This window comes from Oncorhynchus kisutch, linkage group LG4 (assembly GCF_002021735.2).
Source record: "Oncorhynchus kisutch isolate 150728-3 linkage group LG4, Okis_V2, whole genome shotgun sequence".
Taxonomy (NCBI): domain Eukaryota; kingdom Metazoa; phylum Chordata; class Actinopteri; order Salmoniformes; family Salmonidae; genus Oncorhynchus; species Oncorhynchus kisutch.
In genome coordinates this window covers 65868541-65887399 of record NC_034177.2, presented here as the reverse complement: position 1 = coordinate 65887399, position 18859 = coordinate 65868541, and the positions used below count along the sequence as shown (strand labels likewise).

Sequence of the window (18859 nt, the reverse complement as noted above, 5' to 3'; positions counted from 1 at the left end):
AAGGGTCTTTTCAAAATGTGTTTATTTTTGTCAACTATTCCTCAAAAGATAAACCATTTAGTATGTTTGACTGAGAGCAAAATCTTAATGTGTTATTGACAATATACAGAGTTAATCAAGAAAAATGTATAGAAATAAGTTGCACGTTTTAGCGTCTATGGGAAGTGAGTCCAGTAGAAACATGTACAGATATAGCAGTACGTTTTTGACAGTGACAAATACTCAACAAGACCAAGTTAACTGGTAAGCAAAAGAAAGATATTAGACTTCAACACTAGTCCCTAACCGAAAGTGCAGAAGGGTGTGATAACCCCTGTGTTCGATCACATTTAGAAGCCCTACTCAAAAAGGTCCTTGACGCTACTTTAGTTTAGGTCTACTGTTGATTTATTGTCCCTCACGTATTCACAGTGGGAGCCTGACACACCCAAATAGTGATTGTGGCATTCTGCATGACTGAACACATCATGCCTCACCCTGTCATGGTCCCCATAGAATTACAATGACAGCCAATGTTGCTGGTTTGAACCCGCTGAGCTAAAGCCTAGGTAACAGTTCAAGACACATGTCTTCAGGCAAGGCGACTCATCACAGAACCATCTCCGCCATGTGAGGTTATTCTGTCTAATTCAACAACATAACATAATCTCATACTGTTGGTGGTGGGAACCTCCACCCCTGGAATCATCCATTTCACCGTGGTCATATTTTAACAGGTGGGAAAGTAAAGCAGTAAGACTTCACTCTGGCTGTGTTTAAGCAGACCTATATTTTTGAATTGGTCTTTTGGTCAATCAGATCAGATGTGATTGGTCAAAAGACCAATTGGTGGGAAAAGATCAGAATTGGGCTGCCTGTGTAAATGCAGCCTCTGAGTCCATGACACCCAGATAAACCCGGTATTATACAGTCAAGCCAATCTGACCAACCTTTCCCCATTTGAACTGCCCCCTTTGGTGGCTATATTGTGGCATTACTGCACCAGTTTACAGACAACACTGCCAGCCTGAGAAGAAAATGGCTATGCCACGCCATAACATTCTATATAGTTTTACACATGTTACATTCTTTTATACAATATATTGGGTGTGGTAGACGGTGCCTCATTACAATTCATAATACTGAATTTAAATCAACATTCTACCAACATTTGAATTAATTTCATCAATGATCTGACGAGTTCTTCCTGTAGACACTTTCAAAACGAGTGTTTGACATACAGCTGAGATATACTGTAAACTAAGCTCTGTCATGTTTCATTTTCAGTTGTACAAATGCAAAACACCACGTGAATAACGTTAGAATGTTTTAAAAAGGATTGTCTTTTGATATAGTGAAGCATGTCCTTGAAGACAGAGTCATCAAGCTCCTGATATGCATGCAGTTCTCTTCAAAAGTGAATTAAACGGACAGATAGCCAGCCTGTGTGATCAATCTACTTCATCACCCCATTAGTATGACAAATCCCTCGGTGCCGTAGCTGATGTGTGTAAAAGGTCTTTAGAAATCATTAGACCCAGCAGAGCTACACAGTTACTCAAACCGGGCCTGGTTCTGGATCAGTGCAGTTTGTCACCAGAAAAGTCATTAGAATAACAAAATCATAGCAAAGACTTTGAAAACAAAACTAGTATGTGCATGCAGCATCATAAAATGATGTCCAGTAACCTTCTATATTCGTTCCAATTGATCATGTCTCATGAAGAATACAGTGTTCCTTCCAGTTTCCTCCAAATGCATCGTGGGTGGGTTGAGGTCCTGGCACTCTGGTCGGTAGGGGTCCTGACATGGGCACGGAGTCTGTTTAGTCTCCATGGGAACAGTGAGATCAGCTGATGCAGCTCTGTCTCGGTCCCTCCTAGATGGTCACCGAGAGGTGGGCTGGGCGGTAATGACGTACAGTAGATGGAATGGATCGATACTGAACCTTCGTGGAGGGAAAACAACCTACACCTCTTAAAAACCCCAGATCTAATGACTGATTTAACGTAATATTCCCATCTTTGTCTCTTATGTCAACAAGAAATTGGTCCAAAAGCATAATCAAATTAAATGAATGTGGATATTACCAGTAATGTAGGACCACGCAGAAGTTAGTCATTTGTATAGTAAAATGGGAGACCGAGTATCCACTGTACTGTATAATTAGCCCTGGTGCATCCAGTGTCTGTGGTTTCTCAGGATAGAAGCATGCAACAGGTCTATCCCCCCATTATCTTTCACCTCCCCACCATTTTCCAGTCATGGAGACCGGGCACACCAGTGGTCCTTGTGTATCGATCGACACGGATAATCCAATCGTTTAAACCACCCTGTCCACCCCAACACCCTCTTGTGTCCCTCTCACTGTTTGACAGCCTGTCTGTAGCTGTGTCTCTGGGGCTCAGAGCGCTTGGTCTTGCTGCTCCCCCTGGTGCTGGAACTACTGCTGTTGGCCCCCCCCTTGGCACTGCTGGCCTGGCTGCTGCTGCTGCTTCCCCGCTCCCTGGTACTGCTGGCCTGGCTGCTGCTGCTGTGCTCCTCCCGCAGAGTGGGGCTGGAGTGGGCCCTCTGGAGACCCCCATCTTCAAAGAGGCGTGACTCGAACAGAGACAGGTCCTCTTCCCCACTCCGGATCTTAGACCTCAGTAGCATTGCGTACGTCCCATAGCGAGTTTTCTGTGCCAGAGAGAACACTTGATGTCAAACAGGATTCGGCATTGCTGAGATCAGAGCCATTGTTTGGCAATCTGTTCTGGATTCTGGCACCAAGCTAAAGCAATCAAGTTTCCATTCTGGCTGAACCTGGAATGGAATTGTCTTGAAACATTTGGTAGACAATTTGGCAGCCATTAAAATTCTGAATATCAAACAAACTCAGTCTGCCAAACTCAGCTTGACTATGGCTGCAACTATTCAGTTGTGACAACTATCAATCCCTATCACTCCATTTAACCAGACAACAACTATCAATCCCTCCCTCACCTCAAACTCCAGGTACTCCTCACGTTGCTTATGCTCTTCCAGATCACGAACTTTGGCCTTTTTGTCTGGAATCACAGCAGTTAGCTCGATCAGCTCAGAGGAGATGGTCCGGAAACGTGTCTCATGGGATTTCACTTGTTCCTCCTGTCAGTGCACAAGGCAAAGGAGGACCATGAACATAAGGCTACACCAAAGTCAGTTACTCATACAGAATTCTGATCAACATAGAAGCCTACTTACGCATTCAAGTTTGTTTTTCAAACTGAGAACTGCTATTTACCACACAAAAAAAGTATACAGGAGTCTGTCTTTAGTAGACAAGTTCCTACAATTTTGGGGGTTGATCTCTCTACAGTACAGATACTGGATGGCATGAGTGGGATTGGGCTGGGAACTAGTACTTGGAAGGACAGAGAGAGAGAGAAAGAGAGAGAGTCATGATGTGAGTGGAGGCCTCTGTGTACCTGAGACAGTTTGGTGTTGGAGCCTGGCAACAGCGGGCGGCTGAATTTCTTCTGGGAGCCAATGGCTGCAGGGAAGGGTGGCGCTGAGAACATGGCTGAGACCACGTTGATACGGGTGATCCACGACTGCATCTGCTCTGCATTACTGAGATGGAGGACAGCAGAGTTCAAATCTGGATACTGGCTATCAGAATAAAGGCCACAAATGATCAGCCCCAGAACACACGTAGACAGGCTTAGGGTCAGTTATCAATTGAAGAAGTGTGACACTTATTTTCAATTAGGATTTGTTTTATTAACTTCCTAAATGGAAATGGAATTCATCCCAACACTGAAAATGTATATCTAGAACATCACAGACAACTGTGTCCTCCAGGGACACAGAAGCATCATGATCCTCTACCTGAGCCTGGGGCTGTATGAGAGGGGCACTGCCCACTCTACACTCAATCACTACTGTTTTGGGGGCACTTAGCACAGCTTTAGTACAGAACAACCTTGTAGAAGGCAGAAAGAGTAACGATCAAGGCTAATACAGAGCACAAAATTGGGTCAGATAATTCCATACGATTAAGAATGTAGTTAAAGAGGTGGACTTGGTGGAGATAAGAAATGGGTGGAGAGGGTAGGGATGAGGAGTGGGTGGAGGATGAGGAGTCTCACGGTGCTTGGAAGAGGAACACTCGCCAGTCTGCAGTGCGCAGGTAGAACACGTTGGGCCTCTTGCTGTAGTCTGCTGCCCTCATGGCCAGAGAGTGGTGGATGGACACAGCATTCTTCAGATCCTCTTCAGACAGCTGCTTATCTGGGCGGTACTCTCCCTACGGACCAATCAGAGAGCGGAATGCTATCACACACGTCCAATCAGAGACTGGGATATAAGGATGGTTGGGAGGGGTGTGGTTTGGTGTACCTTCTGCAGGTAAAGGACCAATCCCTTCAGCATGACATAAAACGTCTTCCATCCTCTCTTACCTCGAGGGGCTGAAAAACAGAGAATGGAAACAAAGAAAATATCCACTCAGTATTTGCTGCTCCCAAGTGTGATTTTTAATCAAACTTAAAAATAGTACAGCAATGTTTAGATTGACACGGTCAGATTTATCAGCAGTGAAGTGGAACAGATTATGGTTAACAGGTGAATGGTGACAGTGGAGGGTAAAGAGAACCTACTTCTCTTGCCGTCAGAGTCTGCGTGGACCTTCCGCACCAGGAAACCATTCTTATAGATCAGGGCGTCAGGATTCTGGGCCACGCCTAGACCACCGCCGATTCGCTTCATGGTGTGAGAGGCGGAGTCGGTGCGCAAATCGGCCAACTCTGAAAAGGACTTGCGCAACTCCTCCTCGTCGCTATGGAGAGGACACAATTCAAATACAAAAAGTTACGTCCCTAATCCACAAAACCTCCTGCTAGTCTCAAACTGTTTGAAGTCATGTCCTCCAGTTCAGACCCAGTAGAAATTCATGAACGCTCAGTCCTAATAGCTTGGAGGTGAGAAGGCCATGTCTTTATCCACTCAGCATGCCACGCTTGTGAGAGCCTCTGGATTTCCGGGCCACTAGCTGTCTGTCACCCACGCTGAGAGGTCACATCCCATGATGCTCCCGCCGAGCAGCTTGGTTGCATCTTACTGGCCAATCACAGAGAAAGGTTCACCAAGTTTCTAACAACTGAAAACCTGCTCAAAAACCCTGCGCCTGAACACTGACAGAACTCACTTTGACAAGCATGAACGCTATGTCGAACATCTCATCCACTCACTTATCATTCAGATATCTAGAATAAATTTCTTACATAAAAAAAATGGTTTCGCTGCAAGAGGAACAATCCTGATCGGTATGAGTGGTGAGTGACTCACTGTCTGTTAGATAACAGTATCCTGGCATCTCTTTGACTGACTGTGATGCCCTTTTCCCGTGAACTGAGGGGTCCGAGTGTTCGATGAGGCTATAAGAGAGAATCCTACAGTACTGACATTTGGGGAGGATGGTGTCTCCCCGCCCACTGAAGACACTGACTGAATGCAGATCTGTACACCAGTGTGGAACCTTGCAGCTGCTCCCATAAACATTCATTAATGTATGAGCTTGAAATTGCTGTTAGTCAGAGGGGGGGGGGGAGTGCTGCTGTGTCACACTGTCCTGACTGTACTGTCCACCTCCTCAGTCTCTCTGCGAGACGCACTCAGATGTGTACATAAAGGCACACACGCGTCGATCTTTAAGATGAAATCATCCACGGTCACAGAAGCCACACACACACACACACACACACACATCTGTGGACACAAACCAGAAACATGAACACAAACCACACATGCATGTGCATGCGGTTCAGTCGAACACTCTTCGGTGTGACACATCCCAGGACCCATGGGGGGATCGGTGTCTTAAAGGAACGCTGCTCTCTATCCATTTTTCTTTCACCATACCTCCTCAAAACCATAGCCTGCAGGTATCATGCATTATGATGCAGTTATAATGCATTATAAGACTTGTCATAAGCATGTGTGACCCCCTTATAACGTCTTATATAATCACCTCGTGATTTTTTGACAACAGTCAAATTTGAGCCAGTTGCAAAATTAAATGCATAAAGATAACACAATAGGCATTTTTGTTAGACAAAGGTTTATGAAATGCTTATAAACAAGTTATAAATTATACCCGTAGGTAAAATTTTAAGTGTTACAAAATTGCATCAATTTAGCTTTTTAAAAAAAGACAGAAACGAACCACTCGTGTTGCAGCTGCTAATACATGTAGGTATATTCTGAACATTGAACCGACCAGTCAGCACATACTGTACATCACAGCTCTCATCTGTTGCTAAGTAACTGCTGACCTCTCTGAATCCACAAGAGCAAGTAGTGGAGAAGAGAGGTTCAGAGGGAGAAAAACAGGGAGGGGGGAGGCAAAAGTGAAATACAGAGCAGGAAAGAGGTCAGGGGAGAGAAGGGAGGCTACAGGCAGAAAAACGAGGATAGAGAGGGAGGCACAGTGAGCGTTGGGATGTTGGGACCGGGAAGATTAAAGAGAGTGAAAGGGAATGTGAGAGAAGATGCTGCTCCCACTGCTCTCCTTCAGAGGCTGACTGAACCCCTAAAACTGTGTGTGCTGTATGTGTTTGAATCAGAGTCACACATTGACCTGTAATTACGAAAGAGGCAAGTAGGGACGTGTATCCATGGCAACAACATCTGGAGAGCTTATGTCTTAAATTAGGGGCTCAGGGCATCACAAAAGACTAGGTCCAGAATAGCAACCCTTGGTGCACACACAGTCTGGCAAATGCTACAGGGGCACAGTTGGTAGTTGATTCTGTAGGGGGAAAATTGCTTGTAGACTTATTTCAAAGTAGATTTGCGGCGAATTACAATTAAAAAAACATCTGATATGCTGAGAGAATTTCTCAATCCAACACATTGTGACATTGCGAGAATGAATCCAACTACGATATGAATTCAGGAAACCTTAACAGCAGTTAATTGAATAAGGCAAGTGCACAAATAAAGTCAGACATGCGTATACAGTAACAGTCAAAAGTTGACACCAACTCATTTCATAGTGAAGAAATCAAAACTATAAAATAACACACATGGAATCATCTAAAAATAGATTTTTGATTTGTTTAACGCTTTCTTGGTTACTACATGATTCCATATGTGTTATTTCATCGTTTTGAGTCAAAATAAAAGAAAAACCCTGGACTGAGTAGGTGTGACTGGTACTGTATGCCCATACTTTCATGAGAACAAAAACATCCTTCTTATGCAAAGAGCACTTACATGGTCCACTGGAGCTTCTCGTTTCTAATGGAGTTGTACAAGGCCTAGAGAAAAAGACAAGACATAACAAACATCACACATATGAAAAACGTTTGTGTGTGTGTGTGTGTGTGGAATGTCTAATGAGTGTGGAGGGACCCTTGGTCATCCTGCTACTTGTGCGACAACAATCATTAGATGCCCTGAATAAAGCAGTTCACATTGATGATATTAGTCACACTGATCGAAACACAAGCCTGCTGCTTCGACCAAAGCAAACCACACAAAATGTACCCTGCATTTTCCAAGCTGTGCCTTCTTCTTGCGGGCCTGTGGGTGGTTCTGACCATCCTGGGACCTTCCCAGCAGGTCAGGGAAGGACAAGGGTTTGAGGGAACGAGAGCGAGGGGCACGGGGGTAACGGAAGGGGTCCATCACTCGGAAGTCCCGGCGAACACGCACAGAGCAAAGAGAGCGGGAGCGATTCCGCCCATCAGAGTGGATGCTGTTTACACCAATCATGATAATGCACCAACAGGAGCAGTCTAGAGGAGAAGAGATGGTGGAGGGATGGATAAAGCCAGATAATCCCGGATCTCTCCTGTTGATCAAAGGCTCCACAGATTCTGTATATGGCCTCTTTCAAAGCTTAACACCAAGAGATTCAGTTAAAAGGTAAATAAAAAAAAGAGAATGACAAAAGAGGTGACTCTCAGAGAGGCAGACAGTCACTGTCACTGGTGACTGACAACAGGGGTTGCGGTCTGACGAATTGCGCTTCACTGGACGTTTGAGGAAACCACTGATGGAGGTTAACATGGGCCTCAAGCCCTCCGAAGGGACTTCAGTTCCTGCATAATGGATCCATATGCATTCATTATGCATGTATGGAGAAACAGTGGTGTGCAACTGCCACTTGCTGTGGCACCATTCTGCGTCAAGTCTATGAAGGTGGAAGTCTTTTTGGAAGGATGTCAAGCAGTTGCCAACATGCTATTCAAGAGCTGGTACATACATGCATACAGCTCCACCATACACTCCGTAACAACTAATGATACTCAAGAGTCACAAAAAAAACACACGTAAACAACAACCCAGTTAACGAGGCCGAATGATGACTAGACGATCATAGCAACCATAAGACAGCAATAAGCAAGCAACGGAGTTCACCCACACATACATACACTACCAACACACACCAAACCAGATAGAGCGGGTGGAGGGAAAGGACTCCACCCACTCACTCACAGGCAAGCTGTCGAAGAGAACCCTCAAACTGACGCCACCGCACATCCTATTGGAACTAACAACATGTATCCAAGGCTTGACGATACAGATGCTGGAGACAGACTACCCTGTTACTCTCTAATAAATGAAAGGCTTTTGGCTTGATGAGGGACTGAACAGGTCCCCTCTCTCTCTCTTTGTTCTCTCCGTTCCTGGATCCTCTCCTCTTTACTGGTTTATCTTCAAACTTGTAAATGGTTCTCACACATCCACTTATTTCTCCTTCGTATGCGTCAATCTCTTATTTCCCTCCGAAAATCCCTAGATGAGAGTCGGGAGAGAAAATTGCATCTGTGCTTCGCACTCCTTTCATCTCCCTCTTTTCAATAACTGTTGTTCTATTTCCCTGTGTGCTTCAGATGAAAAAAGCAAACTGAATCACAGTGACAAAAGAAAGCGGATGATGAGGACAGAGAGCTTGCTCCCTCTCTCTCGCTCTCTCTATGCGCATTTCTCTCCGGCTGAGCAGCAAATCCCGGTCCATGTTTCTGTTCAAATCCCTCCCTCCTTTTAGTGTCAATCATTTGCCTCCATATCACTGTTTTCTTAAAATGCAGGTCTTTTTCACACTCCATTTCCACCAGTCTAACATTGTAAAAGAAAGGAATGTGCAGTCCAGGGACAAGTATGAAACAATGGTGCCTTTCTAATAAAGTAATTAATAGTCTTTGGAAGAAATCTGCCTTCCAGATAATGCTACTATTTTGTGGGCTGAAATATAGGCTATACAAAAAGGACAGAAAATGATCACCTATGGGATGAGCAATGTATAGAACATAATGTAAAACCATTAAACAGAACCTCCTTGCGAGAAACACACACACACACACACACACACACACACCAAAATAATCAAAACTCCTGATTGAGAGGTAACATTTCCAGGTCACTGAGGAAAATAATCCTCTGGAAGGTAGCCTGTCAGAAAAAGATCTCACAGTCTGGTCAGCCGACTTGGATGGTAGGGGGTTGACGTGCATACAGAGGTGCTATTCCATCCAGCCCCAAATGAAAAGGAGAAGCGGTCTTATCAGAGGATGACGGGAGCTAAAACACAAAGGACTAAATCATGTTGACAGGGCTTTACTTCTTATCCGTACACAGTTTATTTCACTCTGCATCAAATTGACTTGAAAGCTTTGGATAGGATACCTAGCCTAGAGGGTAAGGTGGAGCCATTGCCATACTGCTTATACCGATCCAATCTTTTCAGATCTATATAACTGCATACAAGGTAGGGGCAGTGGTTGTTTTGGGATTGTGCAGATTAATTTGAAATAAACTGCCCTAAAATGTATCGATCAATCTATCCCATTGAAGTGGATATTCCGTTTCCCACTATTGGGTCGGGACATATTTTTAAATGAAATTGATTGACCCACTATGATCCACTGTACTGTGCAGCCGTCTTCATCAACCTGGCCAAGGCTATCGACTGTCAATCACCGTATTCTTATCGGCAGACTCAACAGCCTTGGTTTCTCTAATGACTGCCTCGCCTGATTCACTAACTACTTCTCAGATAGAGTTCAGTGTGTCAAATCGGAGGGCCTGTTGTCCAGACCTCTGGCAGTCTCTATGGGGGTGCCACCGGGTTCAATTCTTGGGCCGACTCTTTTCTCTGTATATATCGATGTTGCTCTTGCTGCGGGTGATTCTTTGATCCACCTCTACACAGACGACACCATTCTGTATACATCTGGCCCTTCTTTGGACACTGTGCAAACAAACCTCCAACGCCATACAACACTCCTTCCGTGGCCTCCAACTTCTCTTAAAATGCTAGTTAAACAAAATGCATGCTCTTCAACCGATCGCTGCCAGCACCCGCCCGCCCGACTAGCATCACTACTCTGGACGGTTCTGACTTAGAATATGTGGACAAATACAAATACCTAGGTGTCTGGTTAGACTGTAAACTCTCCTTCCAGCCTCACATTAAGCATCTCCAAAGTTAAATCTAGAAAGCCTCCTTCACTCATGCAGCCAAACATACCCTTGTAAAACTGACTATCCTACCGATCCTTGACTTGGGCAATGTCATTTACAAAATAGCCTCCAACACTCTACTCAGCAAATTGGATGTAGTCTATCACAGTGCTATCCGCTTTGTCGCCAAAGCCCCATATAGTACCCACCACTGCGACCTGTAAACTCCCGTTGGCAGGTCCTAGCTACATATTCGTTGCCAAATCCACTGGCTCCAGGTCATCTAAGTCTTTGCTAGGTAAAGCTCCGCCTTATCTCAGCTCACTGGTCACCATAGCAACACCCACCTGTAGCACATGCTCCAGCAGGTATATTTCTTTGGTCATCCCCAAAGCCAACATCTTCTTTGGCCACCTTTCCTTCCAGTTCTCTTCTGCCAATGACTGGAACAAATTGCAAAATTCACTGAAGTTGGAGACTTATATCGCCCTCACTAACTTTAAGCGTCAGCTGTCAGAGCAGCTTACTGATTGCTGCAGCTGTACACAGCCCATCTGTAAATAGCCCATCCAACTACCTACCTCATCCCAATATTTGTTTTTCTGCACACCAGTATTTCTACTTGCACATTCTCATATTCACATATTTCACTCCAGTGGGAATTGCTAAATTGAAATTACTTCACCACTATTGGCCTATTTATTGCCTTACCTCCTTACTTCATTTGCACACACTGTTTACAGATTTTTCTATTGTGTTATTGACTGTACGTTTGTTTATCCCATGTGTAACTGTTGTTTATGTCGCACTGCTTTGCTTCATCTTGGCCAGGTCGCAGTTGTAAATGAGAACATGTTCTCAACTGGCCTACCTGGTTAAATAAAGGTGAAATAAAATAAAAATCTCTATTCACAAAGTGAGCTCAATGAACACAGACTCATTATGTCAATACACTCACTGTTTATGTTTCCTATGACAGTAACTGAACAGTGTGACATGCTGATTGTAGGAAGCAAAGTGAACCTCTCCACTGTAGTGAGTTGTGTTAATATGCGCCACAGCAACAGAGAACTGTGCCCTTGACACCCAGAGAAAAACATGGAAATGTCAAATGTACAAAAAGAAGTATACTTTTTAGTCATTTAGCAGACACTCTTATCCAGAACAACTTAGTGGTGAGTGAATATATTTTCATACACCACACTGTCTGCATTAGCATACCCTGCATAATCACCGCCCAACAGACACATTAACATTACTCACACTGTACACAAAATACTGACAAGGTTATGAAAAGAGAGGATATGGAGAATAATATGGAAGAAAGAGAGACAGAGAAAGAGAAAGGGAGGAAGCAGCGAGTGAGAAAGACAGAGTGATTTGTAACGCCTGTCTGATAATGCCATGACAAAACGCTCATCACAGCAGGCGGCACCATGTGACAGCCGAATTCCCATTTACTGAGAGGCCTGTCCTCCCTCTCACCCGTCACCAGTAATTTACCATATGAGCCCTGCCCCATTGACTACTGTACTGTAGCAGCCTCCTCTCTCTGCACCAATAGAACAGACAAACAGAAGGTGGATTGCTGAGCCTTCCCTAATATTTCATCATTGTGATATCTCAGCTGTGATATGAATAGTTAACAGAGACTCTAAGGAGTAACAAAGCTTGGTCATCTCTGTGGGCAGCTGGGATGAGCTCCCACAGAGGTAGGTGGAACAGAAAGGTAGGAACACATATCACAGACAGAGAGCAAAGGAGCAATTAGGGAGAGAGAAAAAGATACACATCATACATGAACTGGAGAAACGAGGGAAGAACAGAAGCAGGCAGATGGAAAATGTTCTGCCATGAGGCGATATGATTTGTAACAGAATGAGTAAGAGAAACTGAAAAACACAGGAAGGAGGGAGGGAGGGAGATGAAAACAAGGGAGTAGGAGGTGATGCTGCTCACAGGAGCGAGGCAGAGAGTGAGAGGGTGGAAGGTAGAACATGTCGACTCGCTCTCTCTGATCTTCACAACATGGTGCTGTTAACAACAGCTCAGAGGTGGTCAACAGATCACATTCAAATCCTTTATAATAGACAGAAAGCCCTTTCCACTACAACAGGGAGAAACTACGTAATGCTGGAACACGCATGTAAAAGAACACATTGGAGGGTGAGAAACATTACGTCTCTGACAGCTTTCAGGACATGCATCTCTCGATATCGTCTGAGCAGGCTTGCCAGTCAGTGGCGTAAGTTACTCTGATGTCAACCAACAAATCGGGGGGGAGAAAAAACAGTTCTCAACAGACTGACTGAAACCAGATCATGGATATCAAGAGATCATGTGGTCAAATTGAGGTCCTGCAGCTAAACCAAGGATCCCACTGTGTGCACGTGTGTGTTTGTGTGTGTGTGCGCACGCGCCTGGTTCCACACATCCAGCTATATTAGTTTCTACTGTATATTTTAACTAATTCAACAGACCTTGAGCAGTTCTTTAGGAAAATCTTTTCCATCATTTAGTCCTTCCAAGTTGCTGATGAACTGCAGAATGGACATCTTTTTGCCAATATTCTGAGGAAGGAAAAAATAAGCACCTTTACTCACAGTCTGCTTAAGGACCCCTCGAAGGACAACTTTAGGTCTGTATTGATGTTTTATATCGTATAGGTTACATATCTATAAGCTATAACCAGGGCCCAGTGGTCTTCCTGCTCAAGCCAATGGTCTATATTTACAACCAGAAAACTTCCAACTCTTTACCAACATTCCCTCCACAGCTCTCTAGCCCCTGGCTCACCCACAGTTACTCACGTGGCCATGCAGGTCTGTATTGAGCAGCATCAGGGCACAGGTCAGAGTGTGGACACTGTCTGGAACAGGGAGAAGGAGCGAGAGATGTTTCAGTGTGTTCTAATGCAATATCAGCGTAAGAGTGCCCCACAGTGGCACACAGTATATGGATATGTGTTATTTAATAACCTTAAAACTGCAACAACTTGAACAAAATAATATGTGTGTGGACATATATGTACACACAAAAATACATGTACACGTGCGTGCGCACACACACATTCAACCGGTCTAACCTTCAGAAGGTATTGCATTTGGGTTGCATTGTAGATATCTCCTAGAGAAGTGGGCCAGCACTCGCTCCCTCTCTTGTGTCTCTCCCATGAGGGCAAACTCCCTCAGGAAGGCTCTGTGGAAGACATATAGCATTGTGAGTGTTCACTATTCAATGAAAGAACAAATAAATCCCTTGGACATTATGCTACATATTCTGACCATTTCCACTGAAAGAGATCTCACCGTATTGCCTGGTCAATAGTAAGGCCTGAGAAGTTGAAGTAACTGAGATATTCCTCTGCCACCATCCGACTAAACTCATTACTGCAGAATGACAAGATACAGACAATTAGACCGGTCAAACCAAAGATATCAAAAGTATTTTACTGTAACTACAGTTGAAGTCGGAAGTTTACATACACCTTAGCCAAATACATTTAAACACAGTTTCACAATTCCTGACATTTAATCCTACTAAAAAAAATCCCTGTCTTAGGTCAGTTAGGATCACCACTTAATTTTAATGATGAGAAATGTCAGAATAAGAGAGAGAATTATTTATCAAGCTTTTGTTTCTTTCATCACATTCCCAGTGGGTCAGAGGTTTACATACACTCAATTAGTATTTGGTAGCTTTGCCTTAAAATTTTTTTAAACCTGGGTCAAACATTTCAGGTAGCCTTTCACAAGCCTCCCACAATAAGTTGGGTGAATTTTGGCCCAATCCTCCTGACAGAGCTGGTGTAACTGAGTCAGGTTTGTAGGCCTCCTTGCTCGCACACACTTTCAGTTCTGCCCACACATTTTCTATGGGATTGAGGTCAGGTATTTGTGATAGCCACTCCAATACCTTGACTTTGTTGTCCTTAAGCCATTTTGCCACAACTTTGGAAGTATGCTTGGAGTCATTGTCCATTTGGAAGACCCATTTGCGACCAAGCTTTAACTTCCTGACTGATGTCTTGAGATGTTGCTTCAATATATCCACATAATTTTCTATCCTCATGATGCCATCTATTTTGTGAAGTGCATCAGTCCCTCCTGCAGCAAAGCACCCCCACAACATGATCCTGCCACCCCCGTGCTTCACGGTTGGGATGGGGTTCTTCGGCTTACAAGCCTCCCCCTTTCCTCCAAACATAAAGATGGTCATTATGGCCAAACAGTTCTATTTTGTTTCATCAGACCAGAGGACATTTCTCCAAAAAGTATGCTCTTTGTCCCCATGTGCAGTTGCAAACCGTTGTCTGATTTTTTTATGGCAGTTGAGGCATTGGCTTCTTCCGTGCTGAGTGGCCTTTAAAAGGTTATGTCGATATAGGACTCGTTTTACTGTGGATATAGATACTTTTGTACCGGTTTCCTCCAGCATCTTCACAAGGTCCTTTGCTGTGGTTCTGCGATTGATTTTCACTTTTCTCACCAAAGTACGTTCATCTCTAGGAGACAGAACGCATCTCCTTCCTGAGCGGTATGACAGCTGCATGGTCCCATGGTGTTATACTTGCGTACGATTGTTTGTACAGATGAACATGGTACCTTCAGGTGTTTGGAAATTAGTCCCAAGGATGAACCAGACTTGGAGGTCTACAATGTTTTTAAGAGGTCTTGGCTGGTTTCTTTTGATTTTTACATGATGTCAAGCAAAGAGGCACTGGGTTTGAAGGTAGGCCTTGAAATACATCCACAGGTACACATCCAATTGACTCAAATTATGTAAATTAGCCTATCAGAAGCTTCTGAAGCCATTACATAATTTTCTGGAATTTTCCAAGCTGTTTAAAAGGCACAGTCAACTTAGTGTATGTAAACCTCTCACCCACTAGAATTGTGATACAGTGAATCATAAGTGAAATAATCTGTCTGTAAACAATAGTTGGAAAAACTACTTGTGTTATGCACAAAGTAGATGTCCTAACCGACTTGCCAAAAATATAGTTTGTTAACAAGAAATTTGTGGAGTGGTTGAAAAATTTTTTGGCGGTGTGTTTGTGATCATTGTCATGCTGAAAGACCCAGCCACGTTTCATCTTCAATGCCCTTGCTGATGGAAGGAGGTTTTCACTCAAAATCTCACGATACATGGCCCCATTCATTCTTTCCTTTACACGGATCAGTTGTCCTGGTCCCTTTGCAGAAAAACAGCTCCAAAGCATGATGTTTCCACCCCCATGCTTCACAGTAGGTATGGTGTTCTTTGGATGCAACTCAGAATTCTTTGTCCTCCAAACACGACGAGTTGAGTTTTTACCAAAAAGTTCTATTTTGGTTTCATCTGACCATATGACATTCTCCCAATCTTCGTCTGGATCATCCAAATGCTCTCTAGCAAACTTCAGACAGGCCTGGACATGTACTGGCTTAAGCAGGGGGACACGTCTGGCACTGCAGGATTTGAGTCCCTGGCGGCGTAGTGTGTTACTGATGGTAGTCTTTGTTACTTTGGTCCCAGCTCTCTGTAGGTCATTCACTAGGTCCCCCCGTGTGGTTCTGGGATTTTTGCTCACCGTTCTTGTGATCATTTTGACCCCACGGGGTGAGATCTTGCGTGGTGCCCCAGATCGAGGGAGATTATCAGTGGTCTTGTATGTCTTCCATTTCCTAATAATTGCTCCCACAGTTGATTTCTTCAAACCAAGCTGCTTTTATACTGATAACAAGTTCAAACAGGTGCCATTAATACAGGTAACGAGTGGAGGACAGAGGAGCCTCTTAAAGAAGAAGTTACAGGTCTGTGAGAGCCAGAAATCTTGCTTGTTTGTAGGTGAACAAATACTTATTTTCCACCATAATTTGCAAATAAATTCATTAAAAATCCTACAATATGATTTTCTGGATTTTTTTTCTCTCATTTTGTCTGTCATAGTTGAAGTGTACCTATGATGACAATTACAGGCCTCTCATCTTTTTAAGTGGGAGAACTTGTACAATAGGTGGCTGACTAAATACTTTTTAGCCCCACTTCTATTCTACTGTATTTCAGTCAGCAGCACTCCGACATTGCTCGTCCTAATAGTTACATATTTCTTAATTCCATTTTTTTAGATGTGTGTATTGTTAGATACTACTGCCCTGTTAAGAGCTAGGAACACAAGCATTTTGCTCCACCCGCAATAACATCTGCTAAATATGTGACCAATTAAATTGTATTTTAAAGTATTTTCACACCACTGCATACACACACACACACACACACACACACAAAATGTAGTATTCCAGTAAACTCACTTCTTGCTGAGGTGCCTGGCCACGTCAGACTTCCTGAAGCCATCCAGGTTGAACAGGCGTTTGGCCAGGCGCTTGGCAGACTGCAGGTCAGCCTTATTGCCATTGGACAGGGACTCGGTGCTGCCCAGGGCCAAATGCTCGCCCACGTCCTGCTGTGGGAACAGGTCTGGAGCCCGGTGGCCTGGCTTCTCCCTGACAGATGACAAGAGGAGAGGAGGGATGACTCACGAGGCTGTTCTAGCCCTATTATAAAACCGGTAGCTAGGTAACAATCGATTATACGGGACAGGTTTGGGTCTGTCTCAAATTCTGTATTACCTTTTGCCAACTGTATAATAATAAAACTGTCGGTGCCAAACTGTCTTGGCACATAGTAAAGAAGACGGTTGGCACTGGCAGGTGCCATATTTATAAATCAGTTGACTAGCAGGTGCCAAGGTTATTGTCATGGGAAGTGGGGACACAGCCCTTCCATACTTGGCAGGATATAGCCAATTGTAACAGAACCACTATTCCAAGCATGTAGCTGTACTATAACCATACAAGCCTTTCAACTTCCATATATTTTAACACGCAGTACACTGAGATGAACTCTGTATTAAATCCATGGTCTCCAAGGGAAACACTCGTCGATTTTCTCCATTGCTCCGCGTTGCTTTCACTCATAACACGCAGCTGGATTTGTTTATTTCCAGCCCCTCCAGCTTCAGGCTCTTATTAATAGTATAGAATGGCATAGTATTAGCATGTCTATTCACAGTAGTATCTAAACAGTCCCATAGGACTCTCCATTTTTGAACATAAAAAGGGTTCTGTGCATGAATGTTCTTCCGCAGCTCATAACATGCGTGGATTGCAAATGATTATACACAACTACACTGTTATTAATCAAATGGAGAGACAAAAAGAAAAGTTAACAGAAAATGTCAGTGCTTTTGGTTGTGTCTAAAAGGATGATCCATCTATTGCACTTCTGAAATGTAAAAACAGGCTGGAGAATTTCTAGAATAAAGATCATGCACAGTGCTTAACTAACGCTCTTCCCTAGTGGAGAATCTGTATGCAATGATATGAGTCATGTATGGAATGGATAAATCACCATGTCAATTCATTCTTCAAATTTGAAATACTCTATAAAGAGAGAGTTTCAAAAATGTTAAACATTTCCATTTGCGTCTACAAACTACACCCACTATAGTCACAGAGCAAATTGACTAAAGTTAGACTTATGTCTCTGCAGACATTTGAGAAAATACAAAATCAGAGCTCATTTAAGAGCTTGGATGGAACTGTCAGCAAGTCCTTCCTACAACAACATGGTAGAGAGTTGTAGCCATTCGTCGCAGAAATGCCCATGCATTTACAGTGGGTGAATCCCCATCTAGATAAGATGAAGTAATCTGCCCTACCGAATTAACAGCATGGTCCTTTGATTAGTAGTCCACTTTGCTTTAAACCAAGAGAGTTCCTCCTCAAACGCATGACTCCTTTCAGACCTCCACAGCAAGGTAGCAACCCATCTCAGGATATAGAACACCCCTGTTTATTGGTTGCGTTTGGTTTATCCCACCGGCCCTTTGGTTCACCCCCTCTGACAGAATGGTCCACCACAAAGGAGGTGGGTGGGGAGATAAGTAACAGGGGGCTGAGTTTGTTTATTCTTAAAACAATGAGTTTATGATCCACTCCTCCACAGAAAAGGGAGAGAGAAAGACTCCCAGACTTATTTTCCAGGGTGTGGTGAGGGAGACTCTGTTCTTTTGGGACGCTAGCAGGAGTGGCCGGTGGATATTTCATTCAACAGCGTCCATGGAGCTCTATAGAAAAGTCTCAACATTTAAAACCAGACCTCCAGCCTTTATATTGCCAGGTTATGTCCTTAACTTTACAGTCAAATGTAAAGTTGATTGTAAAGTTATACACATGGTCTCTATCGCAAACCGACATCTTATGTCCCCAAAACAGCAGTCTCATAAACTGGTTGTGCTGCATCATGAGAACAGTCAACACGCACACACACACACACTCCACAGACGCTGAGAAAGTGCTCAGTCTTGCCTTTGTTGACAAGGGCTGACAACATATCACCAGTGAGAAGAAACCATCCAACTAAGACGGACAGACAAAGCTCCAGGTGAAGCTATGACATCTAA

General features: G+C 43.8%; 1 protein-coding gene across 2 annotated transcripts in view; it reads right to left on the bottom strand.

Annotated features, from left to right (window-relative positions):
- Positions 1 to 5: 5 nt before the first annotated feature.
- The window catches only part of LOC109889862 (PH and SEC7 domain-containing protein 1), a 41763-nt gene continuing 22909 nt past the window's right edge, over positions 6 to 18859 (bottom strand). For both annotated transcript variants that reach the window (XM_020481629.2, XM_020481628.2), the window contains 12 exons: positions 16707 to 16898; positions 13722 to 13802; positions 13499 to 13611; positions 13224 to 13282; positions 12894 to 12983; positions 7219 to 7262; positions 4602 to 4780; positions 4342 to 4412; positions 4092 to 4249; positions 3429 to 3573; positions 2965 to 3108; positions 6 to 2658 (listed from right to left, as the gene is read on the bottom strand). In XM_020481629.2, the coding sequence (XP_020337218.2) occupies positions 2344 to 2658; positions 2965 to 3108; positions 3429 to 3573; positions 4092 to 4249; positions 4342 to 4412; positions 4602 to 4780; positions 7219 to 7262; positions 12894 to 12983; positions 13224 to 13282; positions 13499 to 13611; positions 13722 to 13802; positions 16707 to 16898 (1591 nt within the window). In that variant the 3' untranslated portion in view covers positions 6 to 2343. The remainder of the gene's footprint in view (positions 2659 to 2964; positions 3109 to 3428; positions 3574 to 4091; positions 4250 to 4341; positions 4413 to 4601; positions 4781 to 7218; positions 7263 to 12893; positions 12984 to 13223; positions 13283 to 13498; positions 13612 to 13721; positions 13803 to 16706; positions 16899 to 18859) is intronic.